Genomic DNA, 27,949 nt, shown 5'->3' with positions numbered 1-27,949 from the left:
AGGCTGGGGTCACACTACCACACTGATGTCTTTATATGGGGCTGGGGTCACCACTACCACTGATGTCTTTATATGGGGCTGGGGTCACCACTACCACACTGATGTCTATATATGGGGCTGGGGTCACCACTACCACACTGATGTCTTTATATGGGGCTGGGGTCACCACTACCACCCTGATGTCTTTATATGGGGCTGGGGTCACCACTACCACACTGATGTCTTTATATGGGGCTGGGGTCACCACTACCACACTGATGTCTTTATATGGGGCTGGGGTCACCATTACCACACTGATGTCTTTATATGGGGCTGGGGTCACCACTACCACACTGATGTCTTTATATGAGGCTGGGGTCACCACTACCACACTGATGTCTTTATATGGGGCTGGGGTCACCACTACCACCCTGAAGTCTATATATGGGGCTGGGGTCACCACTACCACCCTGATGTCTATATATGGGGCTGGGGTCACCACTACCACACTGATGTCTTTATATGGGGCTGGGGTCACCACTACCACACTGATGTCTTTATATGGGGCTGGGGTCACCACTACCACTGATGTCTTTATATGGGGCTGGGGTCACCATTACCACACTGATGTCTTTATATGGGGCTGGGGTCACCACTACCACACTGATGTCTTTATATGGGGCTGGGGTCACCACACTGATGTCTTTATATGGGGCTGGGGTCACCACACTGATGTCTTTATATGGGGCTGGGGTCACCGCTACCACACTGATGTCTTTATATGGGGCTGGGGTCACCACTACCACACTGATGTCTTTATATGGGGCTGGGGTCACCACTACCACCCTGATGTCTTTATATGGGGCTGGGGTCACCACCCTAATGTCTTGATATGGGGCTGGGGTCACCACACTGATGTCTTTATATGGGGCTGGGGTCACCACTACCACACTGATGTCTTTATATGGGGCTGGGGTCACCACACTGATGTCTTTATATGGGGCTGGGGTCACCACACTGATGTCTTTATATGGGGCTGGGGTCACCACACTGATGTCTTTATATGGGGCTGGGGTCACCATTACCACCCTGATGTCTTTATATGGGGCTGGGGTCACCACTACCACACTGATGTCTTTATATGGGGCTGGGGTCACCACACTGATGTCTTTATATGGGGCTGGGGTCACCACACTGATGTCTTTATATGGGGCTGGGGTCACCACACTGATGTCTTTATATGGGGCTGGGGTCACCACACTGATGTCTTTATATGGGGCTGGGGTCACCACTACCACACTGATGTCTTTATATGGGGCAGGGGTCACCACTACCACACTGATGTCTTTATATGGGGCTGGGGTCACCACTACCACACTGATGTCTTTATATGAGGCTGGGGTCACCACTACCACACTGATGTCTTTATATGGGGCTGGGGTCACCACTACCACACTGATGTCTTTATATGGGGCTGGGGTCACCACACTGATGTCTTTATATGGGGCTGGGGTCACCACTACCACACTGATGTCTTTATATGGGGCTGGGGTCACCACTACCACACTGATGTCTTTATATGGGGCTGGGGTCACCACACTGATGTCTTTATATGGGGCTGGGGTCACCACTACCACACTGATGTCTTTATATGGGGCTGGGGTAACCACACTGATGTCTTTATATGGGGCTGGGGTCACCACACTGATGTCTTTATATGGGGCTGGGGTCACCACACTGATGTCTTTATATGGGGCTGGGGTCACCACACTGATGTCTTTATATGATGCTGGGGTCACCACACTGATGTCTTTATATGGGGCAGGGGTCACCACACTGATGTCTTTATATGGGGCAGGGGTCACCACTACCACTGATGTCTTTATATGGGGCTGGGGTCACCACACTGATGTCTTTATATGGGGCTGGGGTCACCACACTGATGTCTTTATATGGGGCTGGGGTCACCAGTACCACACTGATGTCTTTATATGGGGCTGGGGTCACCACACTGATGTCTTGATATGGGGCTGGGGTCACCACACTGATGTCTTGATATGGGGCTGGGGTCACCACACTGATGTCTTTATATGGGGCTGGGGTCACCACCCTGATGTCTTTATATGGGGCTGGGGTCACCACACTGATGTCTTTATATGGGGCTGGGGTCACCACACTGATGTCTTTATATGGGGCTGGGGTCACCACTACCACACTGATGTCTTTATATGGGGCTGGGGTCACCACACTGATGTCTTTATATGGGGCTGGGGTCACCACACTGATGTCCTTATATGGGGCTGGGGTCACCACACTGATGTCTTTATATGGGGCTGGGGTCACCACACTGATGTCTTTATATGGGGCTGGGGTCACCACACTGATGTCTTTATATGGGGCTGGGGTCACCACACTGATGTCTTTATATGGGACAGGGGTCACCACTACCACTGATGTCTTTATATGGGGCTGGGGTCACCACACTGATGTCTTTATATGGGGCTGGGGTCACCACTACCACACTGATGTCTTTATATGGGGCTGGGGTCACCACTACCACTGATGTCTTTATATGGGGCTGGGGTCACCACTACCACACTGATGTATTTATATGGGGCTGGGGTCACCACTACCACACTGATGTCTTTATATGGGGCTGGGGTCACCATTACCACACTGATGTCTTTATATGGGGCTGGGGTCACCACTACCACACTGATGTCTTTATATGGGGCTGGGGTCACCACACTGATGTCTTTATATGGGGCTGGGGTCACCACACTGATGTCTTTATATGGGGCTGGGGTCACCACACTGATGTCTTTATATGGGGCTGGGGTCACCACACTGATGTCTTTATATGGGGCTGGGGTCACCACACTGATGTCTTGATATGGGGCTGGGGTCACCACACTGATGTCTTGATATGGGGCTGGGGTCACCACACTGATGTCTTTATATGGGGCTGGGGTCACCACACTGATGTCTTTATATGGGGCTGGGGTCACCACACTGATGTCTTTATATGGGGCTGGGGTCACCACACTGATGTCTTTATATGGGGCTGGGGTCACCACACTGATGTCTTTATATGGGGCTGGGGTCACCACACTGATGTCTTTATATGGGGCTGGGGTCACCACACTGATGTCTTGATATGGGGCTGGGGTCACCACACTGATGTCTTTATATGGGGCTGGGGTCACCACACTGATGTCTTTATATGGGGCTGGGGTCACCACTACCACCCTGATGTCTTTATATGGGTCTGGGGTCACCACACTGATGTCTTTATATGGGGCTGGGGTCACCACACTGATGTCTTTATATGGGGCTGGGGTCACCACACTGATGTCTTTATATGGGGCTGGGGTCACCACACTGATGTCTTTATATGGGGCTGGGGTCACCACACTGATGTCTTTATATGGGGCTGGGGTCACCACACTGATGTCTTTATATGGGGCTGGGGTCACCACACTGATGTCTTTATATGGGGCTGGGGTCACCACACTGATGTCTTTATATGGGGCTGGGGTCACCACTACCACCCTGATGTCTTTATATGGGGCTGGGGTCACCACACTGATGTCTTTATATGGGGCTGGGGTCACCACACTGATGTCTTTATATGGGGCTGGGGTCACCACACTGATGTCTTTATATGGGGCTGGGGTCACCACACTGATGTCTTTATATGGGGCTGGGGTCACCACACTGATGTCTTTATATGGGGCTGGGGTCACCACTACCACCCTGATGTCTTTATATGGGGCTGGGGTCACCACACTGATGTCTTTATATGGGGCTGGGGTCACCACACTGATGTCTTTATATGGGGCTGGGGTCACCACACTGATGTCTTTATATGGGGCTGGGGTCACCACACTGATGTCTTTATATGGGGCTGGGGTCACCACACTGATGTCTTTATATGGGGCTGGGGTCACCACACTGATGTCTTTATATGGGGCTGGGGTCACCACACTGATGTCTTTATATGGGGCTGGGGTCACCACACTGATGTCTTTATATGGGGCTGGGGTCACCACACTGATGTCTTTATATGGGGCTGGGGTCACCACACTGATGTCTTTATATGGGGCTGGGGTCACCACACTGATGTCTTTATATGGGGCTGGGGTCACCACTACCACCCTGATGTCTTTATATGGGGCTGGGGTCACCACACTGATGTCTTTATATGGGGCTGGGGTCACCACACTGATGTCTTTATATGGGGCTGGGGTCACCACACTGATGTCTTTATATGGGGCAGGGGTCACCACACTGATGTCTTTATATGGGGCAGGGGTCACCACTACCACTGATGTCTTTATATGGGGCTGGGGTCAGGTGAGGTAAAGTTCTCCTTATCCCATCCAGTTAGTACTTGCATTTTTCCCTCCCTTAATCCATCAAGGACTCAGAAATTCTTGGCACAAACATGGGAGGGCGAGGCTCATCTCTGGCAAATGTCCTGTTCCTGGGAGATTATGTAAATCCCATGTAGTTAACCCATGCATGTCCTAAACAGCACATGGGGTTTTTATAAGGGAGGGGTCTATACGGCATAGAGAAGGATAGAAAAGTCCACAACTGCTGCTGTCCAACACCCCTCGCCATTTCATGCCCCACAGCCCTTAAATCTGACTAGAAGAAGAACTGGGATTTCCATCATCTCCATTTTATTGTGTGATGGATGTGGTGGGGGGCAACAAGGTTATAGTCCCTTCCCCTAGGAGCCAATTAGACACCAATCCTCCAAGGACCGGACCATGGCACATGAGAAGATACAGGCCTGTTCACATCTTGGTTACTTCATCAGTTATTGTCCTTCAAAACCAGCGCGGACTGTGCAGCCAAGGATTGCCCATAACCATTTGGCTAACATGTAGGTGAATAAAATTGTTCACCTACCTGCACAGCCTATTTAGCTATAGATCGTATACACTGTATACATCCAGATGTTAGAACACACAAAACACCAGAACCAAGCCAAGTTCATACAGTAAATACAACATCAAAAGCAAGATCTGCACATAGATACAGCACCAGAACTAAGTTCTGTATATAATTATACTACCAGGAATTCTAGATCCAGGACAGGGATATTAGGAGCCACCCTCACGAGCTCCCATTCAGCATCTGTATGAGCCAGCAAGGAGGCCCCAGCACCGCATACCCACACTCCAACACTTCACGAATCCTCCGGGATTATCTTGAAGCACTGGCAGTTCCTGATTCCTTGTATCCTCTGCCATGCTATATACACACGGTACTGCTCTCCAGGCAGGTGAACAGGGTATCACAGACCCTCATTTTCGATTTTCCATAAGTGGTGAGAGCGTGCAGATGGAGAAGGTGGGCAGTGGTTAGGACGTGCAGATGGAGAAGGTGGGCAATGGTGAGGACGTTCAGAGGTGAGGATGAGCAGATTGAGAAGGTGGGCAGTGGTGAGGACGTGCAGATGGAGAAGGTGGGCAGTGGTGAGGACGTGCAGATGGAGAAGGTGGGCAGTGGTGAGGGTGTGCAGATGGAGAAGGTGGGCAGTGGTTAGGACGTGCAGATGGAGAAGGTGGGCAGTGGTGAGGGTGTGCAGATGGAGAAGGTGGGCAGTGGTGAGGACGTGCAGATGGAGAAGGTGGGCAGTGGTGAGGGTGTGCAGATGGAGAAGGTGGGCAGTGGTGAGGACGTGCAGATGGAGAAGGTGGGCAGTGGTGAGGGTGTGCAGATGGAGAAGGTGGGCAGTGGTGAGGGTGTGCAGATGGAGAAGGTGGGCAGTGGTGAGGACGTGCAGATGGAAGGTGGGCAGTGGTGAGGACGTGCAGATGGAGAAGGTAGGCAGTGGTGAGGGTGTGCAGATGGAGAAGGTGGGCAGTGGTGAGGACGTGCAGATTAAGAAGGTGGGCAGTGGTGAGGGTGTGCAGATGGAGAAGGTGGGCAGTGGTGAGGACGAGCAGATGGAGAACGTGGGCAGTGGTGAGGACGTGCAGATGAAGAAGGTGGGCAGTGGTGAGGACGTGCAGATGGAGAAGGTGGGCAGTGGTGAGGGTGTGCAGATGGAGAAGGTGGGCAGTGGTGAGGACGTGCAGATGGAGAAGATGGGCAGGGGTGAGGACGTGCAGATAGAGAAGGTGGGCAGTGGTGAGGACGTGCAGATGGAGAAGATGGGCAGGGGTGAGGACGTGCAGATGAAGAAGGTGGGCAGTGGTGAGGGTGTGCAGATGGAGAAGGTGGGCAGTGGTGAGGACGTGCAGATGGAGAAGGTGGGCAGTGGTGAGGACGAGCAGATGGAGAAGGTGGGCAGTGGTGAGGACGTGCAGATGAAGAAGGTGGGCAGTGGTGAGGGTGTGCAGATGGAGAAGGTGGGCAGTGGTGAGGACGTGCAGATGGAGAAGGTGGGCAGTGGTGAGGGTGTGCAGATGGAGAAGTTGGGCAGTGGTGAGGACGTGCAGATGAAGAAGGTGGGCAGTGGTGAGGGTGTGCAGATGGAGAAGGTGGGCAGTGGTGAGGACGTGCAGATGGAGAAGGTGGGCAGTGGTGAGGACGTGCAGATGGAGAAGGTGGGCAGGGGTGAGGACGTGCAGATGGAGGAGGTGGGCAGTGGTGAGAGCGTGCAGATGGAGAAGGTGGGCAGTGGTGAGGACGTGCAGATGGAGAAGGTGGGCAGTGGTGAGGACGAGCAGATGGAGAAGGTGGGCAGTGGTAGGGACGAGCAGATGGAGAAGGTGGGCAGGGGTGAGGACGTGCAGATGGAGAAGGTGGGCAGTGGTGAGGAAGAGCAGATGGAGAAGGTGGGCAGTGGTGAGGACGTGCAGATGAAGAAGGTGGGCAGTGGTGAGGGTGTGCAGATGGAGAAGGTGGGCAGTGGTGAGGACGTGCAGATGGAGAAGGTGGGCAGGGGTGAGGACGTGCAGATGGAGAAGGTGGGCAGTGGTGAGGGTGTGCAGATGGAGAAGGTGGGCAGTGGTGAGGATGTGCAGATGGAGAAGGTGGGCAGTGGTGAGGGCGTGCAGATGGAGAAGGTGGGCAGTGGTGAGGACGTGCAGATGGAGAAGGTGGGCAGTGGTGAGGACGTGCAGATGGAGAAGGTGGGCAGGGGTGAGGACGTGCAGATGGAGAAGGTGGGCAGTGGTGAGGGTGTGCAGATGGAGAAGGTGGGCAGTGGTGAGGATGTGCAGATGGAGAAGGTGGGCAGTGGTGAGGGCGTGCAGATGGAGAAGGTGGGCAGTGGTGAGGGTGTGCAGATGGAGAAGGTGGGCAGTGGTGAGGATGTGCAGATGGAGAAGGTGGGCAGTGGTGGGGACGAGCAGATGGAGCAGGTGGGCAATGGTGAGAGCGTGCAGATGGAGAAGGTGGGCAATGGTGAGGGCGAGCAGATGGAGAAGGTGGGCAGTGGTGAGGGTGTGCAGATGGAGATGGTGGGCAGTGGAGAGGACGTGCAGATGGAGAAGGTTGGCAGTGCTGAGGGTGTGCAGATGGAGAAGGTGGGCAGTGGTGATGATGTGCAGATGGAGAAGGTGGGCAGTGGTGAGAGCGTGCAGATGGAGAAGGTGGGCAATGGTGAGAGCGTGCAGATGGAGAAGGTGGGCAATGGTGAGGGCGAGCAGATGGAGAAGGTGGGCAGTGGTGAGGGTGTGCAGATGGAGATGGTGGGCAGTGGAGAGGACGTGCAGATGGAGAAGGTTGGCAGTGCTGAGGGTGTGCAGATGGAGAAGGTGGGCAGTGGTGATGATGTGCAGATGGAGAAGGTGGGCAGTGGTGAGAGCGTGCAGATAGAGAAGGTGGGCAATGGTGAGGGCCTGCAGATGGAGAAGGTGGGCAGTGGTGAGAGCGTGCAGATGGAGAAGGTGGGCAATGGTGAGGGCGTGCAGATTGAGAAGGTGGGCAGTGGTGAGAGGGTGCAGATGGAGAAGTTGGGCAATGGTGAGAGCGTGCAGATGGAGAAGGTGGGCAGTGGAGAGGACGTGCATATGGAGAAGGTGGGCAGTGGTGAGAGCGTGCAGATGGAGAAGGTGGGCAATGGTGAGGGCGTGCAGATGGAGAAGGTGGGCAATGGTGAGGGCGAGCAGATGGAGAAGTTGGGCAGTGGTGAGGGTGTGCAGATGGAGAAGTTGGGCAGTGGTCAGGATGTGCAGAGGGTTTGCAGCCAGAAAAGCAAGTGTTCAAGCTTTGTGGCGAGTGTGCATTGATCCTAAGTGTGTGCAGTGTCCAAAGTGGGATTTAGGATTAAGGGACTTTAGCAGGTAACTGCAGTATTTTGTGTTACTTTGACTGTAAAGTCAGCTTTTTTTTCCGTATTTCTCCTGTAATCCCCAATAGAATAATGGACTCCATAAGTGGTATCGCTACACAGTGTAAATCCTGTTCCATGTATGCTTTCCTTGAACAGCCGTTTGAGGGGGAATACTGCTGTGTGGGATGTGTGAGGGGTATATACTGCTGTGTGGGATGTGTGAGGGGTATATACTGCTGTGTGGGATGTGTGAGGGGGTATATACTGCTGTGTGGGATGTGTGAGGGGTACATACTGCTGTGTGGGATGTGTGAGGGGGTACACACTGCTGTGTGGGATGTGTGAGGGGTATATACTGCTGTGTGGGATGTGTGAGGGGGTATATACTGCTGTGTGGGATGTGTGAGGGGGTATATACTGCTGTGTGGGATGTGTGAGGGGGTATATACTGCTGTGTGGGATGTGTGAGGGGGTATATACTGCTGTGTGGGATGTGTGAGGGGGTATATACTGCTGTGTGGGATGTGTTAGGGGGTATATACTGCTGTGTAGAATGTGTGAGGGGGTATATACTGCTGTGTAGAATGTGTGAGGGGGTATATACTGCTGTGTGCAGAGCCGGATCTACATTGGTGCTCCTGGAGCACTTGCGCCGGGCCCCGGGATCAGCCCTCTTGGGTGTGGAGAGGGAAGTATGGAGGTGCAGAGTGAGGGGGCAGATGGGTGTGGGGAGGGAAGTATGGAGGTGCAGAGTGAGGGGGCAGATGGGTGTGGGGAGGGAAGTATGGAGGTGCAGAGTGAGGGGGCAGATGGGTATGGGGAGGAAAGTATGGAGGTGCAGAGTGAGGGGGCAGATGGGTGTGGGGAGGGAAGTATGGAGGTGCAGAGTGAGGGGGCAGATGGGTGTGGGGAGGGAAGTATGGAGGTGCAGAATGAGGGGGCAGCTAGTTGGGTAACATGTAGAAGGCGGGGTAGAGGGAAGAGTTGTAGGGAGTCTAGTCCAGATCTGGTGCACCCCAATAAGTTTGCCAGGCTGGCGGATGAGGGGGGTATCAGCTCTGGGGTAGCAATGCTGCAGCAAGACGTGGCCTCCAGCAACTAGGGGACTGACTGCCCCAGTAAGAAGGGTAATGGGAGCACAGGGAGGTCAGACAGGGGCTGGTAGTGGGAGATTCGATTATTAGGGGAACACACAGGGCAATCTGTCACAAAGACCGCGCATACCGAACAGTGTGTTGTTTGCCGGGTGCTCGGGTTCGGCATGTTGCGGATCGGGGTGACGGATTACTGGGAGGGGCTGGTGGGGAACCAGCGGTCATGGTCCACATTGGCACTAATGACAAAGTAAGAGGTAGGTGGAAGGTCCTTAAAAATGATTTCAGGGATTTAGGCCATAAGCTCAGGGCAAGGACCTCAAAGGTAGTTTTCTCCGAAATACTGCCTGTACCACGTGCCATATCAGAAAGGCAACTGGAGATCAGGGAGGTAAATAAGTGGCTCCAGAGCTGGTGTAGGTGGGAGGGCTTTGGGTTCATGGAGAACTGGGCTGACTTCTGTCGGCTACAGGTTCTACAGTAGGGATGGGCTTCACCTCAATGGGTGGGGGGAAATGGCTAGAAGGTTGGAGGACCTGGAGGAAGGGCAACTACACTTGTGCAGGGCAAATAGACAGTGTAGACAGAGAGCTGGGAAGAGTCATAGTCCATGGGGGAGGAAGGGGGGCTGGAATGAGATTGGGGAATAAGAACAAAAGGAATACGGACAGGGAAAACCATATAAAGTGCATGTACACAAATGCCAGTAGCCTCACAAACACAATGGAGGAACTGGAAGTCTATGATATAGTGGGAATCAGCGAGACATGGCCGGACAGTAGCTATGACTGGGCTGTTACTCTAGATGGTTATAGTCTTTTTAGAAAGGATCGTATAAATAGACAAGGGGGAGGGGGTTGTTTATATGTGATTTCTTGCCTCAGGCCCGTCCTGCGAGATAACATCGGTGACACAAATGCAAATGTGGAGTCCCTATGGATGGAGATAAGGGGAGGGAAAAAGAATAATAAAATATTACTAGGGGTTTATTATATGGCTCCAAACATAAGTTAACATTTTGTAAATGTAATGTTGACAACAATGTCAACATTGACAGTGTGAACAAGAGGAGGCAAATCTTTTCTCAGCTGTTGTGATGCGTTTAAAAATGCATGCGTTAATGCAAGCAAAACGCAACGTTTGAACATGACCTAAGCTTTATTATATTCATTGCCTATAGTAACCTATGAAACTCAGAGCTCATATTAATGACCTATGACAGAACAGCAACCAATCACGGCTCAGCTTCTGCCACTGCAGCAGACAATAGATCCTGTATATGTTATCATGATACCTCATATTACCTCACTTATTACTCCCCATCTCACATCAAACTTAAGCTGTATGATACTCATTGCCTATAGTAACCAATAACAGCTCAGAGCTCATATCAATGAACTGAGGCAGAATAGAAGCTGCGCTGTGATTGGTTACTTACTGCCACAGCAGGCAATGCCTCTTGTATATGGTGGTTTTCATCATAATACCTCATATTAGCTCAGGTTTTCCTTCACATCTTACCTCACACCTAAGCTGCATTATACTCATTGCCTATAGTAACCAATCACAGCTCAGAGCTCATATTAATAACCTGTGGCAGAACAGCAGCCAATCACGGCTCAGCATCCAACTGCCACAGCGGTAGCTGACAATGGCTCCTGTATATGGTGGGTGATAAGTGGATTTTGGAAAGTGCGGGGTGAAAATTTCAGCTGAAAACCAAATCTATGACATTCCCCGAGTCACAGAGAGCGGCTGTGCAAAATTTGGTGACTGTTAACGTGACTGTGTAGATTCCTTTAGCGGACATACATACACATAAATACATACACAAACATACATACACATACATATACACATATGCACTCAGCTTTATATATTAGATTATGTACAGTGTTGTGTCTTTCTCTGTCCATATTCTTATATTTACACATCCTTGCTTGTTTCGGCATTCCTTGCTTCACTTACCGGATATGATGTATTGTGATGTTAATTGGTCAGGTGTGTGGCTTTGTTATACGGTGTGTTTTTAGTCTGATTTCAGTTGACCATGAATAAGGCTTGGCATTACCTACACCGACCACTCACACGGATTGTGTGTTATTTTTAATAAACGCTTGTCAGGATCAGTGGTAGTGGTTCCTCTGGACCACCGAGGACGATGACATAAGCCGACACCTGGGACCAGAGTCTAAGTGGCACCTGGTTTTCACCAGAGCCCGCCGCAAAGCAGGTTGGACTTGTTGCGGAGTGGTACCACCAGGTCGTGCCACAGGTGCGACTTGTCCGTGGTGGCAGCTAAGACGAAGTGTGGAATCGTAAGGCAGAAGCGTGGTCGGGGACAGGCAAAAGCTCGAGACAGGCACCACAGGATCAGAGCCAGGGATGTGGAAGGTCAGGACGGGCAGCACAGGAGCGAGGTCAGGAACAGAATCGAGGTCACAATAGGAAATGGGGATAATCGCACAGATTAGGTGTAGAGGATGCCCCCTGTCTATGGTGATGGTAGAACCTCCTCTCCTCTAGGTGTAGAGGATGCCCCCTGTCTATGGCGATGGTAGATCCTCCTCTCCTCTAGGCGTAGAGGATGCCTCCTGTCTATGGTGATGGTAGAACCTCCTCTCCTCTAGGTGTAGAGGATGTCCCCTGTCTATGGTGATGGTAGAACCTCCTCTCCCCGAGGTGTAGAGGATGTCCCCTGTCTATGGTGATGGTAGAACCTCCTCTCCTCTAGGTGTAGAGGATGCCCCTGTCTATGGTGATGGTAGAACCTCCTCTCCTCTAGGTGTAGAGGATGCCCCTGTCTATGGTGATGGTAGAACCTCCTCTCCTCTAGGTGTAGAGGATGCCCCCTGTCTATGGTGATGGTAGAACCTCCTCTCCTCTAGGTGTAGAGGATGTCCCCTGTCTATGGTGATGGTAGAACCTCCTCTCCTCTAGGTGTAGAGGATGCCCCCTGTCTATGGTGATGGTAGAACCTCCTCTCCTCTAGGTGTAGAGGATGCCCCCTGTCTATGGTGATGGTAGAGCCTCCTCTCCTCTAGGTGTAGAGGATGCCCCCTGTCTATGGTGATGGTAGAACCTCCTCTCCTCTAGGTGTAGAGGATGCCCCTGTCTATGGTGATGGTAGAACCTCCTCTCCTCTAGGTGTAGAGGATGTCCCTTGTCTATGGTGATGGTAGAACCCACTCTCCTCTAGGTGTAGAGGATGCCCCCTGTCTATGGGGATGGTAGAACCTCCTCTCCTCTAGGTGTAGAGGATGTCCCTTGTCTATGGTGATGGTAAAATCGCCTCTCCTCTAGGCGTAGAGGATGCCCCCTTGTCCTGGTCACAGGCCGAGGTATAAAAAGATCTTTGGAGAGATCCTTGTACTGTCCATTCAGGTATTTGTACATTGTAATGAGGTCTCCCCTCAGTCGTCTTTTTTCTAAACTGAATAATCCCAAATTTTTTAATCTGTCAGTGTATTCTAGTTCCCCCATTCCCCTAATAATCCTGGTTGCTCTCCTCTGCACCCGTTCCAGCTCTACTATATCCTTTTTATACACTGGTGCCCAATACTGTCCACAATATTCCATGTGTGGTCTGACCAGGGATTTGTATAAGGACAAAACTATGTCTTTATCATGAGAATCTATTCCTCTCTTGATACATCCCATTATTTTATTTGCTTTAGCAGCAGCCACCTGGCTCTGGTCACTAAAATTAAGTTTACCATCCACCAATACCCCCAAGTCCTTTTCAGCTTCAGTTTTACTAGGTAATTGACCGTTTAGAACATAATTATACTTTTTGTTTCCATGGCCCAAGTGCATAACTTTACATTTATCTACATTAAACCTCATCAACCATTTCTCTGCCCATCCCTCAAGCTTTCACAAATCCCTCTGTAATGCTAAACTATCGACCTCAGTATTTATTACTTTACACAGCTTAGTATCATCTGCAAATATTGAAACTTGACTGTGTAAACCCACTACAAGGTCGTTAATAAAAATATTAAAAAGAAGTGGCCCCAATACTGACCCCTGTGGCACTCCACTGGTAACATCAACCCAATCTGAGAATGTGCCATTAATGACGACCCTCTGTTTTCTATCACTAAGCCAATTACTTATCCAAATACACAGATTTTCTCCTATTCCCAGCAGTCTCATTTTATATACCAACCTTTTATGTGGCACGGTGTCAAATGCCTTTGAAAAGTCCAGATATACAACATCCACAGCGTCCCCCAGATCCAGTCTTGAACTTACTTCCTCATAGAAACCAATCAGATTAGTCTGACAGGACCGATCTCTCATAAACCCATGCTGACGCTGGGTTATAAGGTTGTGCACAGTGAGATGCTCCAGGATAGCATCTCTAATAAACCCCTCAAATATTTTCCCCACCACAGCAGTTAGACTTAGGGGTCTGTAGTTTCCAGGATCGCTATTTGATCCTTTTTTGTATATTGGTACCACATTTGCTATGCGCCATTCCTGTGGAACATAACCAGTCCTCAGTGAATCTTCAAATATTAAAAATAACGGTTTGTCTATCACCGTACATAATTCATGCAGAACCCGGGGGTGTATGCCATCTGGCCCAGGTGATTTATCTATCTTAGTGGTTGAGAGGCGGCGCCGTACCTCTTCCTGGGTTAAACTGTTGACATTATAAAAAGAATTTACATTATTCCTCATTGTGTCTTCCACCAGGGGATTTTCCTGGGTAAAGACAGTTGAGAAGGCGACATTCAGTAGATTGGCCCTTTCCTCATCTCCTTCCACCATGACCCCTATGTTATTTCTAGGGGGACCCACACTCTCTGTTTTTAGTTTCTTATCATTTATATACTTGAAAAATAATTTGGGATTATTTTTGCTCTCCCTGGCAATATTTCTCTCAGGCTCTATTTTTGCGGCCTTTATCTGCTTTTTACAGGATTTATTTTTCTCTCTATAATCCTGTAATGCCTCATCGCTACCTTCACGTTTTAGCACCTTAAACGCTTTATCTTTCTCGCTTATTGCTTTCCTTACAAGACTAGTTAGCCACATAGGGTTTTTCTTGTTCCTTTTATGCTTTTTCCCATAAGGTATGTGTTTCTCACAGGACTTTTTCAGAATATATGAGAAAAAGTCCCATTTTTTTTGGGGGGGGGGGGCTTTTGTCTTTGAGAACGTTATCCCAGTCTATGCCTTTAAGGTCTTCCCTTAGTTGCTGAAAATTTGCCCTCCTGAAGTTTAGAGTGTTGGTTGCCCCTTCACTAACGCTCTCTTAGTAAAGCGTAATACAAAATCAATGATATTATGATCACTATTCCCCAGGTTCCCCCCAACCTGTAGTTTTGATACCCTATCAGGTCTGTTGGTAAGGATAAGGTCCAGCAGTGCCCCCCCTCTTGTTGGCTCCAGGACTAGTTGCGACAGGTAATTGTCTTTTGTTGTTGACAAGAACCTGCTGCCTTTGAAGGACCTGCAGGTTTCTGCCCCCCAGTCAATATCTGGGTAATTGAAGTCCCCCATGATAAGTACTTCCCTGCGCTTTGAAGCCGCATCCATTTCACTTATGAGCATTTCCTCTGCTGCCTCCATTATATTTGGAGCCTTATAACAAACCCCTAGTAATATTTTATTATTCTTTTTCCCTCCTCTTATCTCCACCCATAGGGACTCCACATTTGTGTTACTGATGTCATCTCGCAGGACGGGCTTGAGGCAAGAATTCACATATTAACAAACCCCTCCACCTTTTTTATTTATACGATCCTTTCTAAAAAGACTATAACCATCTATAGTAACAGCCCAGTCATAACTACTGTCCAGCCATGTCTCGCTGATACCCACTATATCAGATTTCTGCTCCAACATCAAGAGTTCCAGTTCCTCCATTGTGTTTGTGAGGCTTCTGGCATTTGTGTACATACACTTTATATGGTTTTCCCTGTCCGTATTCCTTTTGTCCTTATTCCCCAATCTCATTCCAGCCCCCCTTCCGCCCCCATGGACTATGACTCTTCCCAGCTCTCTAGCTACACTGTCTATTTGCCCTGCACAAGTGTAGTTGCCCTCCCCCCAGGTCTCTAGTTTAAACTCTCCTCCAACCTTCTAGCCATTTTTTTGCCTCTACCCCGCCTTCTACATGTTACCCAACTAGCTGCCCCCTCCCTCTGCACCTCCATACTTCCCTCCCCACACCCATCTTCCCCAGAGAGTTTGTGCTCCAGGAGCAGCAAACTTCGTTCCATATTATCAATTGCCCGCAGCCTTGAAACTTGCTCATTTAGATCCAGAATCTGGGCTTCCAGATGAGCAATTTTCACACACCCCACACAGCAGTATTCCCCCTCGAACGGCTGTTCAAGGAAAGCATACATGGAACAGGATGTACACCGTGTAGCAATGCCACTTATGGAGTCCATTATTATAATGGGGATTACAATAGAAATATGCACAGAAAGAAGAATCTACAGTCAGAGTAACACAAAACACAGCAGTTACCTGCTAAAGCCCCTCAAACTTATGTCCCTTAAACGTAAGTCACACTTAAGACACTGCACACACTTCGGATCAATGCACACTCGCCACCAAGCTCACACACTCGCTTTTCTGATACTTTTTTTAAAGGTAATGTGCCACAAAAATCTGCAGAGCTCACTGCAACAAGATCTGGCTGCAAACCACCATCTGCGGATGATATGCAGAAGAGAAGTCCAGTTTAACTTGCAGTTGACTGCACAGGGACTGCCAGAAACGGGACACAAACTGGAACCCATGGTCCGGGAAAATGTGGAAGGGAAGTTCTTGTAGACGGAAGATGTGCAGGAAGAACAGGCTGGCCCGGCGTGGAGCTGATGGCAGACCTGGCAGAAGAACAAAGTGGGACATCTTAGAGAAGTGAATGGGAGATCTGTAATAAAGTCCATGGCTATGTGAGTCCATGGGCAACTGGGTATCAGGAATGGCAGGAGCAGACCTGCTGGCTTGAGAAGTGACGACTTGCTAAGGGCACAGGAAGCGCAGGAACCCACAAAATCTTGAAGTCCTTGACCAGATCTGGCCATTAGTAGTACCAAGATATGAGAGTGATAGATCTCTGCACCCCAGGGTGCCCATCTACACGAGAGCAATGTCCCCAAGTTAGTATCCTCTTCCGAAGAGCTGGTCGGACATAGGTCTTGCCAGTAGCAAGAAGCTGCTATAGGTCCACTGGAGCAGCAACAAGTAGTTCCAGAGGAACAATATGACGAGGAGCCGATTCCTCCCCAACAACATCAGAGGCACGAGAGAGGGCATCGGCTTTGACGTTCTTCTTGGCTGGACCGAAGTAAATCAGGAAGTTGAATTGAGAAAAGAGGGACCAGCGAGTATGACAAGGGTTGAGACGCTGAGCCCAGTATGGCACGTAGACCCACTGAGCGAGGCCACTGAAGTACTGCACAAAACTTGGCAGGAGCCATCTGTAGTCCTTTGTCATAAATAATGTATCCCAGGAATGGAAGACTACTCTGATGAAATTGGTATTTCTCAAGCTTGGCATATAAGCGATTGACCCTTAGGCGCCTGAGAACTTGCTGGACGTGGATCTGATGAGACTGTAAATCAGGAGAAAACACCAGAATATCGTCCAAGTAGACAGCGACACAAGTGTAGAGCAAGTCTCTGAAGATATTGTTGACGACTTCCTGGAACACTTCTGGAGCATTGCAGAGTCCAAAGGGCATTACCAGATACTCAAAATGCCAGTCACAAGTATTGAAGGCTGTCTTCCATTCATCGCCTTCGTAGACATAGGTGTGGTTTCGGGCACAGATAACGGGTATACCCGACCTCGTGGAGGAGATGTACCCGGAAGCAGGTCAATGGGGCAGTCGTAGGAACGGTGCGGTGGCAGAATCTCCGCTTGCTTCTCAGAGAAAGCTTCTGCATAGTCCTTATAAGAAGCGGGAAGACCTGCCAGCTGCTTGGGGGAGACCACAGAAGACATTACGGACACCGGATGGAGAGTCATGAGACAGCAAGAATGGCACTCCGGTCCCCAATGAAGGATTTCCCCTGTCTGCCAGTCGAGCACTGGAGCATGTTGCTGCAACCATGGGAGGCCCAAAATCACTGAGGAGGTAGACCGGGGGAACACATAAAATTACAGTCTCTCCTTGTGCAACGTCCCAATTCGCAGAGACAGAGGCTCAGTACGATATTGGACTGGGTCATGGAGAATCTGTCTACTGAGGGAAGAGAGAGCTAGCGGCTTCTCTTGATGAACCACAAGAAAGTGATGCTGGGAGACAAAGGCAGCATCCACAAAATTCCCTGCAGAGCCAGAGTCCAGAAACTTGAACCGGGTTGCCTGTTCCAAAACTGAGAAGAGCAGGAACATTCAGACGAGGAGAAGCTTTGCTCTCACCTAGTGAAGCTTCACCCAAGCACCCTAGGTGCGGGAGTTCCCCTAACTCGCTGGATGGACTGGACAAGACGTAAGAAAGTGCTCCGTGCTGGCACAATAGAGGCAGAGGTTTTCCTGTCTTCGCCTGGAATGCTCCTGGGAATACAGACAAGCTCTATCCACCTGCATTGGTTCCTCTGCAGCTAGCACGGAAGATGGCTGAGGTGGTCTTTGGAAAACTGAAGGCAAGCGGGGAAGACGTCAGGTCCTGACTTATGGTTGTTCCAATCGTTGCTCCTCAGAGCGCTAGGTAAACTGGATGTCAATCCCAGTGGCCAGAGAGATGAGATCACTCAGCATAGATGGGAGGTCCCGTGCACACATGGCATCTTTGATCTGACCAGACAGTCTCTTTTTAAAAGTAGCAAGCAAGGCCGGCTAATTCCAATCCAGCTCGAAGCTAAGGTACGGAACTGGACCTCGCAGTGCGGTCTCAGCAGAAGAGGCCCGGCAGGTTCCTCAAAGACGGGCCGGAATTCAGCAAGGAACGCAGTGAGAGTAGCCATGACCAGATCGTTCCTTTCCAAGAGGGGAATAGCCGATCACAGAAGCCACCTTAGCCCGCTCTGTGGCAAACTGTGAAGGCATCAGTTCGATATGTAGGGAGCACTGAGTAATGAATCCCCTGCATAACTTGGTCTCACCATCATATTTGGAGGGCACGGATAGATGCAGCCTGGGTTCAGCAGTAGACAACGCAGCCATAGTAATGGGAGGTACCACAGGTACTGGACGTAGGTGCTGGGTAGATAACTGCTGCAACATGGTGGCGACTTGTCCAAGTTGCTGTCCTTGCGCGACAATCTGTTGAGACTGCTGGACCACGAGGGTGGTAAGATCGGCCAATTCAGGTAGCGGAACCTTGGCGGGATCCATGGCCGGATCTTACTGTCAGGATGAGCGATAGTTAATCCTCTGTACCACCGCGGACAATGACGTAAGCTGACACTTGGGACCGGAGTCTAAGTGGTACCTGGTTTTCACCAGAGCCTGCCGCAAAGCAGGTTGGACTTGTTGCGGCATGGTACCACCAGGTCGTTCCACAAGTGGCGACTTTGTCCACGATGGCAGCCAAGATGAAGTGCAGAATGGTAAGGCAAGGTCGTGGTCGGGGACAGGCAGGAGGATAAGAAAGGCCGCACAGGATCAGTCAGGGACATAGCGGAAGGCAGTAAGGGCAGCACAGGAGTGTAGTCAGGAAGGGAAACGAGGTCACAACAGGAAATGAGGATAATCGCAGAGGGCATCAGACAATCTTTCTCTAAGGCTATGTCACGATACTAGTGGGACGGGAGCAGGAGTCCAGTAGTCAGGTAAGGCAGAGGAGGCTGGAGGCAGTACACGGATAGCCCTGCAGTAGTGGTCTTGAACCGGAGTGTAGAAACCAGAGTAATAATCCGGTATATCTCAGGAGCTGATGGTGCAGTATAGATAACTTGCAGTCAGCAAAGGTAATGTTCCAAGGAACTAGAAGAAGATCTCCAGCAAGGAGGTCTCCTGGGTGTACAGGCTGAACACAATACTAACACAAGGAGGAAGTGTCAGGGACCTGTATATATAGGCAGAGTAATCAAGGTAAACTCAGGGCAGTTCTAATCAGGAGAAACAGGTGGCGGGTTTTACAAGTAGATTCAGAGCCATAGTCCAGCAGACAACTATTCAAGTAGCTAAGTGGCTAAGCAAACAAGGAGACACAGAACCAGGCACCAGGACACAGGTTCGAATCCTGACATCACTCCCCTCCTAACTGCGACCTCTGGGCGCCACAGGACCTGGTTTTGTTGGATACTGCTGATGAAAATGTTTAATCAAGCGAGGAGCATGGATGTTAGATACTGGTTCCCATGAGTTTTCTTCTACACCATAGCCCTGCCATTTGATAAGATATTGTAGTTGATTTCTGCATTTACGGGAGTCCAGAATTCTTTCCACAACAAATTCTTCCTGTCCATCAACTTCAACCACATCTGGAGGTGGAGAAGATTGTTCAGGAAATGGATTGACTGTAACCTTTTTTAGTAGAGACACATGAAAAACAGGGTGATTTTTCATTGCTTCCGGAAGTTGTAGACATACTGAAAGAGGACTAATTATTTTAGACATTTTATAGGGTCCAATAAATTTCTGTCCGAGTTTGTGTGCAGGAACCTTCAGTTTAATATTCTGAGTTGAAAGCCACACTTCATCCCCTACTATGAATTCAGGAGCCGGTCTCCGATGTTTATCTGCAGCTTTCTTATATCCCTCCTGAGCAGCTCCCAATGTGTCCTTTAACATCCCTAGATTTTGTTGCAATGATGTGATTCTTTCCATAGCTGCTGGAATTAACGGAGTTACCGGATTTTTGGGGAGAATGCTTGGATGATATCCTAAATTTGCAAAAAATGGTTCTCTACGCTCCATGAAAACCAAATTGTACTCACAGGGCCAAAAAACTGTATTATTACCAACAAAAAATTAAAATACCCTTTCTTAAACACCGTTTACAAACCAAGAGCTACCCCAGAGAAGTAGCGAATGGTTTTAAAGATTATTATTATAACTTATACAATCTACAGGAAGACAGCAGGGTGCATCAACCCACTGAAGAGAGAAACTCAACAACATTAATCTCCCAAGGATCTCATCAGATAAGCTACAACATCTAAACCTGCCACACAAGAAGAGATCAAACTCCAGCCTGTCATGGGTGCTCCTGTGACCCATCTCCCGAGTCGCAGGTGCACCCGTGCCCCTCTCTGTGCCCCACGCTTCCCCCGGCTTTACTTCCCTCTCCGCATTCTTGCTCCCGTCCTGGCTGCCCGGCAAGCGCATCTCCATCCTCCTAGGACGCGCGCCGGCGTTCGTGAATTTAAGGGGCCAGCATCCCATGCTACCTGTCCTGACCTCCTGCTACGTCCCCGACTCCGATCCTGTGTCTTGACCTCCTGCCTGTTCCAGACAACGAGTTTGCCTTACAATTCTGTACTTCGCCTTGGCATCCACCACGGACAACATCGTGCCTGTGGAATGATCTAGTGGTACCACACTGCATCAAGTCCAACCTCCTTTGCGGCGGGCTCTGGTGAAAAACTGGTACTACTTAGACTCCGGTCCCAGGTGACACACTGGTATATAGAAAGGGATCTTCTCAGAGATTATTATTGAGATTATTATTATTGAGATGATTATTGATATTATTATTATTGAGATTATTGAAATGATTGAGATTTTTATTATTGAGATTATTAGTATTGAGATTATTATTATTGAAATTATTATTTTTGAGATTATAACTATTGAGATTATTGAGATGATTAGTATTGAGATTATTGAGATTATTATTAAGATTACTATTATTATTGAGATTATTAGTATTGTGGCTCTTGTGACCATTGTATAAGCACTGTCACCTCCCGTGTCTCCTCCTCCTCATAGACTGTAAGCTCTTGTGACCATTGTACAAGCACTGCCACCTCCTGTGCCCCCTTCTCCTCATAGATTGTAAGCTCCTGTGACCATTGTACAAGCACTGTCACCTCCTGTGCCCTCCTCCTCATAGATTGTAAGCTAGTGTGACCATTGTACAAGCACTGTCACCTCCTGTGTCCTTCTCCTCCTCATAGATTGTAAGCTCTTGTGTCCATTGTACAAGCACTGTCACCTCCTGTGTCCTCTCCTCCTCATAGAATGTAAGCTCCTGTGACCATTTTACAAGCACTGTCACCTCCTGTATCCTCCTCCTCCTCATAGATTGTAAGCTCCTGTGACCATTGTACAAGCACTGTCACCTCCTGTGTCCTCTCCTCCTCAAAGATTGTAAGCTCCTGTGACCATTGTACAAGCACTGTCACCTCCTGTGTCCTCCTCCTCATAGATTGTAAGCTCTTGCGACCATTGTACAAGCACTGTCACCTCCTGTGCCCTCCTCCTCATAGATTGTAAGCTAGTGTGACCATTGTACAAGCACTGTCACCTCCTGTGTCCTTCTCCTCCTCATAGATTGTAAGCTCTTGTGTCCATTGTACAAGCACTGTCACCTCCTGTGTCCTCTCCTCCTCATAGAATGTAAGCTCCTGTGACCATTTTACAAGCACTGTCACCTCCTGTATCCTCCTCCTCCTCATAGATTGTAAGCTCCTGTGACCATTGTACAAGCACTGTCACCTCCTGTGTCCTCCTCCTCATAGATTGTAAGCTCCTGTGACCATTGTATAAGCACTGTCACCTCCTGTGCCCCCTCCTCATAGATTGTAAGCTCCTGTGACCATTGTACAAGCACTGTCACCTCCTGTGTCCTCCTCCTCATAGATTGTAAGCAGGCCCGGCGTCAGCACCCGGCATACCTGGGCAAGTGCCGGGGCCCACATGTGCTGGCAGGGCCCACTGGAGGCGGGGGAGGTGTTCCCCGATGATATAATAATGAAGCAGAGAGCAGTCACTCTCTGCATCATCAGTGTTGCCTGAGCTGTGTTTTCCCGGGTTCCTGTAGGGGCTGTGAAAACCTACCAGGCACCAGCGCTGTTCGGGGGTCGGCCGACTGCTGTATAAGCAAGTGCACGGAGGAAGACTGGAAGGCTGGAGCTGACAGAGGCAGCATGTGCTGAACTTGTCACCTCTGTATGCAGCGATGTATGGTGACCCCGTGACCCTGTGTGAGGAGGACAGCATGGTAGGAGTCAGGCCGCTGTCTGGTCAGTTAACCCTTTGCTGTCTTGCCCCTGACAGTCAGGTTCTCATGCCACTGCCTACCTCTTACTTTTGTAGTCCATCCATGCAGAGTAGTCTAAAAGGGCTTGTGTCATTACACCCTGCTGATGCCTGCCAATCATTTTCTCCCTCCTACAGTGTAAATTATTGTCCACTTTCTGCCCCCTGCTATTTTACCCCTGTTACCACCTGTTCTACCTCTTTTCCAATGTCTCCCTTCCTGTTGACCCCCTCCTATTCCTTAAAAACAATAACCCTGAAGGTGTGTTCACACATGGGCCACATATATTAAAGCGCTTATGCCAGTTTTCTGTCTGAATGTCTAAAATGCTTGCAGTTATATTTATAAGGTGTCTGCACCAGTTTTGTGTGGCAGCTGCTCTGTAGCCGCCGCACCACAAAATTCTGCACATAAAGGGGCGTCCGGTGCATAGTCGGACCCACCACATTTATTACTGCAACTCGACAGGATTGCGTTGCACACTCTATGTTAACAGTGCACCAAAAAAAGGTTGGTGACACTTCCCAGAGAGTGCAGGAGGTACCAGATTAATGAAAACCGTGCGGCAGTATTCTATAATGTGCTGCATCCTGCACACTTCACAGGCAAACTGCACCTAGTGCACTACTTTTGATAAATGTGGCCCACAGTGTTTTCTGCACACATTTGTACGTATGCATAACACCGCATGTGTTTTCATGTGTTTGGCTGCTTCGAAAGAGTTTTCTTTCATTGCTAGAAGTGTAAGCAGGTGTGAAAATGTAAACAGCTTACGCTTCCATCAATGAAGAAAATGGCTTTAAAAGCAGCCAAACACATGGTAACATAAAAAAACGTATGGTGGGGCAACAAGAGGGGGCAAAAGCGGGCCGTGGGTCACTTTTTCTGACTCGAATTTGGGAGGCATAGTAAAGGGGCCCACTGAGGCACTGGCGCCCAGGGGCCTACTGGAACCTGGAGCCGACCCTGATTGTAAGCTCCTGTGACCATTGTACAAGCACTGTCACCTCCTGTGTCCCCTCCTCCTCATAGATTGTAAGGTCTTGAGACCATTGTACAAGCACTGTCACCTCCTGTGCACCCTCCTCCTCATAGACTGTAAGCTCCTGTGACCATTGTACAAGCACTGTCACCCCCATGTCCCCTCCTCCTCATAGACTGTAAGCTCCTGTGACCATTGTACAAGCACTGCTACCTCCTGTGTCTCCTCCTCATAGATTGTAAGCTCCTGTGACCATTGTACAAGCACTGTCGCCTCCTGTATCCTCCTCCTCATAGATTGTAAGCTATTGTGACCATTGTACAAGCATTGTCACCTCCTGTGTCCTCTCCTCCTCATAGACTGTAAGCTCCTGGGACCATTGTATAAACACTGTCACCTCCTGTGTCTCCTCCTCATAGATTGTAAGCTCCTGTGACCATTGTACAAGCACTGTCACCTCCTGTGTCTCCTCTTCCTCATAGACTGTAAGCTCCTGTGACCATTGTATAAGCACTGTCACCTCCTGTGTCTCCTCCTCATAGATTGTAAGCTCCTGTGACCATTGTACAAGCACTGTCACCTCCTGTGTCCTCCTCATAGATTGTAAGCTCTTGTGTTCATTGTACAAGCACTGTCACCTCCTGTGTCCTCCTCCTCCTCATAGCTTGTAAGCTCTTGTGACCATTGTACAAGCACTGTCACCTCCTGTCCCCTCCTCCTCATAGATTGTAAGCTCTTGTGACCATTGTACAAGCACTGTCACCTCCTGTGTCCTCCTCTTCATAAATTGTAAGCTCCTGTGACCATTGGACAAGCACTGTCACCTCCTGTGTCCTCCTCCTCCTCATAGATTGTAAGCTCCTGTGACCATTGTACAAGCACTGTCACCTCCTGTGTCCTCCCCCTCATAGATTGTAAGCTCTTGTGACCATTGTACAAGCACTGTCACCTCCTGTGTCCTCCTCCTCATAGCTTGTATGCTCTTGTGTCCATTGTACAAGTACTGTCACCTCCTGTGTCCTCCTCCTCATAGATTGTAAGATCTTGTGTCCATTGTACAAACACTGTCACCTCCTGTCTCCTCCTCCTCATAGACTGTAAGCTCCTGTGACCATTGTATAAGCACTGTCACCTCCTGTGTCTCCTCCTCATAGATTGTAAGCTCCTGTGACCAATGTACAAGCACTGTCACCTCCTGTGTCCTCCTCCTCATAGATCGTAAGCTCTTGAGGCCAATGTATAAGCACTGTCACCTCCTGTGTCCTCCTCCTCCTCATAGATTGTAAGCTCCTGTGACCATGGTATAAGCACTGTCACCTCCTGTGTCTCCTCCTCATAGACTGTAAGCTCCTGTGACCATTGTACAAGCACTGTCACCTCCTGTGTCCTCCTCCTCATAGATTGTAAGCTCCTGTGACCATTGTACAAGCACTGTCTCCTCCTGTGTCCTCCTCCTCCTCATAGATTGTAAGCTCCTGTGACCATTGTACAAGCACTGTCACCTCCTGTGTCTCCTCCTCATAGATTGTAAGCTCCTGTGACCATTGTATAAGCACTGCCACCTCTTGGGTCCTCCTACTCATAAATTGTAAGCTCCTGTGACCATTGTACTAGCACTGTCACCTCCTGTGTCCTCATCCTCCTCATAGATTGTAAGCTCTTGTGTCCATTTTACAAGCACTGTCACCTCCTGTGTCTCCTCCTCATAGATTGTAAGCTCCTGTGACTATTGTACAAGCACTGTCACCTCCTGTGTCCTCCTCCTCATAGATTGTAAGCTCCTGTGACTATTGTACAAGCACTGTCACCTCCTGTGTCCTCCTCCTCATAGATTGTAAGCTATTGTGACCATTGTACAAGCACTGTCACCTCCTGTGTCCTCCTCCTCATAGATTGTAAGCTCCTGTGACCATTGTACAAGCACTGTCATCTCCTGTTTCCTCCTCCTCATAGATTGTAAGCTCCTGTGACCATTGTACAAGCACTGTCACCTCCTGTGTCCTCCTCCTCATAGATTGTAAGCTCTTGTGACCATTGTACAAGCAGTGCCACCTCCTGTGTCCTCCTCCTCATAGATTGTAAGCTCCTGTGACCATTGTACAAGCATTGTCACCTCCTATGTCCTCCTCCTCTTCATAGACTGTAAGCTCCTGTGACCATTGTACAAGCACTGTCACCTCCTGTATCCTCCTCTTCATAGACTGTAAGCTATTGTGACCATTGTACAAGCACTGTCACCTCCTGTGTCCTCCTCCTCATAGATTGTAAGCTCCTGTGACCATTGTACAAGTACTGTCACCTCCTGTCTCTCCTCCTCCTCGTAGACTGTAAGCTCCTGGGACCATTGTATGAGCACTGCCACCTCCTGTGTCGTCCTCCTCATAGACTGTAAGCTCCTGGGACCATTGTATGAGCACTGCCACCTCCTGTGTCGTCCTCCTCATAGACTGTAAGCTCCTGGGACCATTGTACAAGCACTGTCACCTCCTGTGTCCTCTCCTCCTCATAGATTGTAAGCTCCTGTGACCATTGTATAAGCACTGTCACCTCCTGTGTCCTCCCCCTCATAGAATGTAAGCTTTTTTGACCATTGTGCAAGCACTGTCACCTCCTGTGTCCTCCTCCTCCTCATAGATTGTAAGCTCTTGTGTCCATTGTACAAGCACTGTCACCTCCTTTGTCCTCCTCCTCATAGATTGTAAGCTCTTGTGACCATTGTACAAGCACTGTCACCTCCTGTGTCCTCCTCCTCATAGATTGTAAGCTCTTGTGTCCATTGTACAAGCACTGTCACCTCCTGTGTCCTCCTCCTCCTCCTCATAGATTGTATGCTCTTGTGTCCATTGTGCAAGTACTGTCACCTCCTGTCTCCTCCTCCTCATAGATTGTAAGCTCCTGTGACCATTATACAAGCACTGTCACCTCCTGTGTCCTCCTCCTCATAGATTGTAAGCTCTTGTGTCCATTGTACAAACACTGTCACCTCCTGTGTCTCCTCCTCATAGATTGTAAGCTCCTGTGACCATTGTATAAGCACTGTCACCTCCTGTGTCTCCTCCTCATAGACTGTAAGCTCCTGTGACCATTGTACAAGCACTGTCACCTCCTGTGTCCTCCTCCTCATGGATTGTAAGCTCCTGTGACCATTGTACAAGCACTGTCACCTCCTGTGTCCTCCTCCTCATAGATTGTAAGCTCCTGTGACCATTGTACAAGCACTGTCACCTCCTGTGTCCTCCTCCTCATAGACTGTAAGCTCCTGTGACCATTGTACAAGCACTGTTACCTTCTGTGTCCTCCTCCTCATAGATTGTAAGCTCCTGTGACCATTATACAAGCAGTCACCTCCCGTGTCATCTCCTCCTCATAGACTGTCACCTTCTGTGTCACCTCCTCATAGACTGTAAGCTCCTCTTACCATTGTACAAGCAGGCACCTCCCGTGTCATCTCCTCCTCATAGATTGTAAGCTCTTGTGAGCAACTGTTCAGTGCTGTTGGTGCGATGATAACAATAAAGTTGTAGTTATAGAAGTTGCCCTGGTTGTTCTGGTTCCTTGTCCTTCTGGTTCTGGCTCATAGTAAACTATTATGAACTTGGGCCGGGCTCCTCCTCCCTGGCCGTGTTTCTGGCCTGAAGGGTGAGTAGCCAGAACTGAGCCCATCTTGTCAGTCCAGTCAAGTATATGGTGGGTTCTGAGTGTGAATGCGGCTTTAAGGTAAATTTGTAATGGAGATTTAGTGATTTCTGATGTTCTGCAGGGATGGAGGAAGTGAATGCGATGCCGTCCCCCAGAATCCTCAAGAGCCACCTACCTGTGCACCTGGTGCCACCCTCTTTCTGGAGACACGACTGCAAGGTGGGAGCTTCATTTATTGGTGACTGGTGACCTACAGCAGAAATGACTTCCGTTTTTTCCCTCTAGGTGATCTATGTGGCACGCAACGCCCGGGACACGGTCACCTCTTATTACCACTTTGACCAGATGTTGCAATTCCATCCAGATCCAAATCCATGGGAAAATTACCTGGAGCGATTTATGAAGGGAGAAGGTGAGGGAGTGAGATCCAATGAAGAGGTCAATCGGACCTACACTGATGATTAATAGAAGTAATTGCTTGCAGCATCTCACACTCCATACAACGTCAGCACGGGGAAGCCCGAAATCTGCTGGTAAAAGGCCTCCTCCTATTATCACTCCCTCCGTGACCACCTGTTATGGGGTGTAAGACCGCTAGGAAGTATTGTGATGATAACGACGATAACTGATCATTTTAACCCTTTCCCCGCACGACTTTTGCCAGAGCAGATGCTGAATGCAATAGCTGAGCAGGTACGTCACATGAACGAGTCTTCATCTAATTACTAAATCTGAAATAAAATTCTGAAGAGCGGATCTTTTAATTAAGACAACTGGCAAAATACAGGGGTTACACACATTAACCCCTTGCCACCAAGGTTTAACCCCATTTCTGACCAAACTTTTAGAATGTTACAGGCTCCATTCCCACATTGCAATGTGAAATGCATTA

At 49.3% G+C, this 27,949-nt stretch overlaps 1 protein-coding gene across 2 annotated transcripts in view; it reads left to right on the top strand.

Moving 5' to 3' along the window:
• Positions 1–27,949, top strand: part of LOC140106923 (sulfotransferase 1C4-like) — a 115,735-nt gene that overhangs the window by 15,097 nt on the left and 72,689 nt on the right. For both annotated transcript variants that reach the window (XM_072131562.1, XM_072131561.1), the window contains 2 exons: positions 27,179–27,276; positions 27,343–27,469. In XM_072131562.1, coding sequence (XP_071987663.1) covers positions 27,179–27,276; positions 27,343–27,469 — 225 coding nt within the window. The remainder of the gene's footprint in view (positions 1–27,178; positions 27,277–27,342; positions 27,470–27,949) is intronic.

The sequence above is a fragment of the Engystomops pustulosus genome, unplaced genomic scaffold, assembly GCF_040894005.1.
Source record: "Engystomops pustulosus unplaced genomic scaffold, aEngPut4.maternal MAT_SCAFFOLD_90, whole genome shotgun sequence".
Lineage (NCBI taxonomy): Eukaryota > Metazoa > Chordata > Amphibia > Anura > Leptodactylidae > Engystomops > Engystomops pustulosus.
This window is presented reverse-complemented; position numbering and strand designations above follow the sequence as displayed.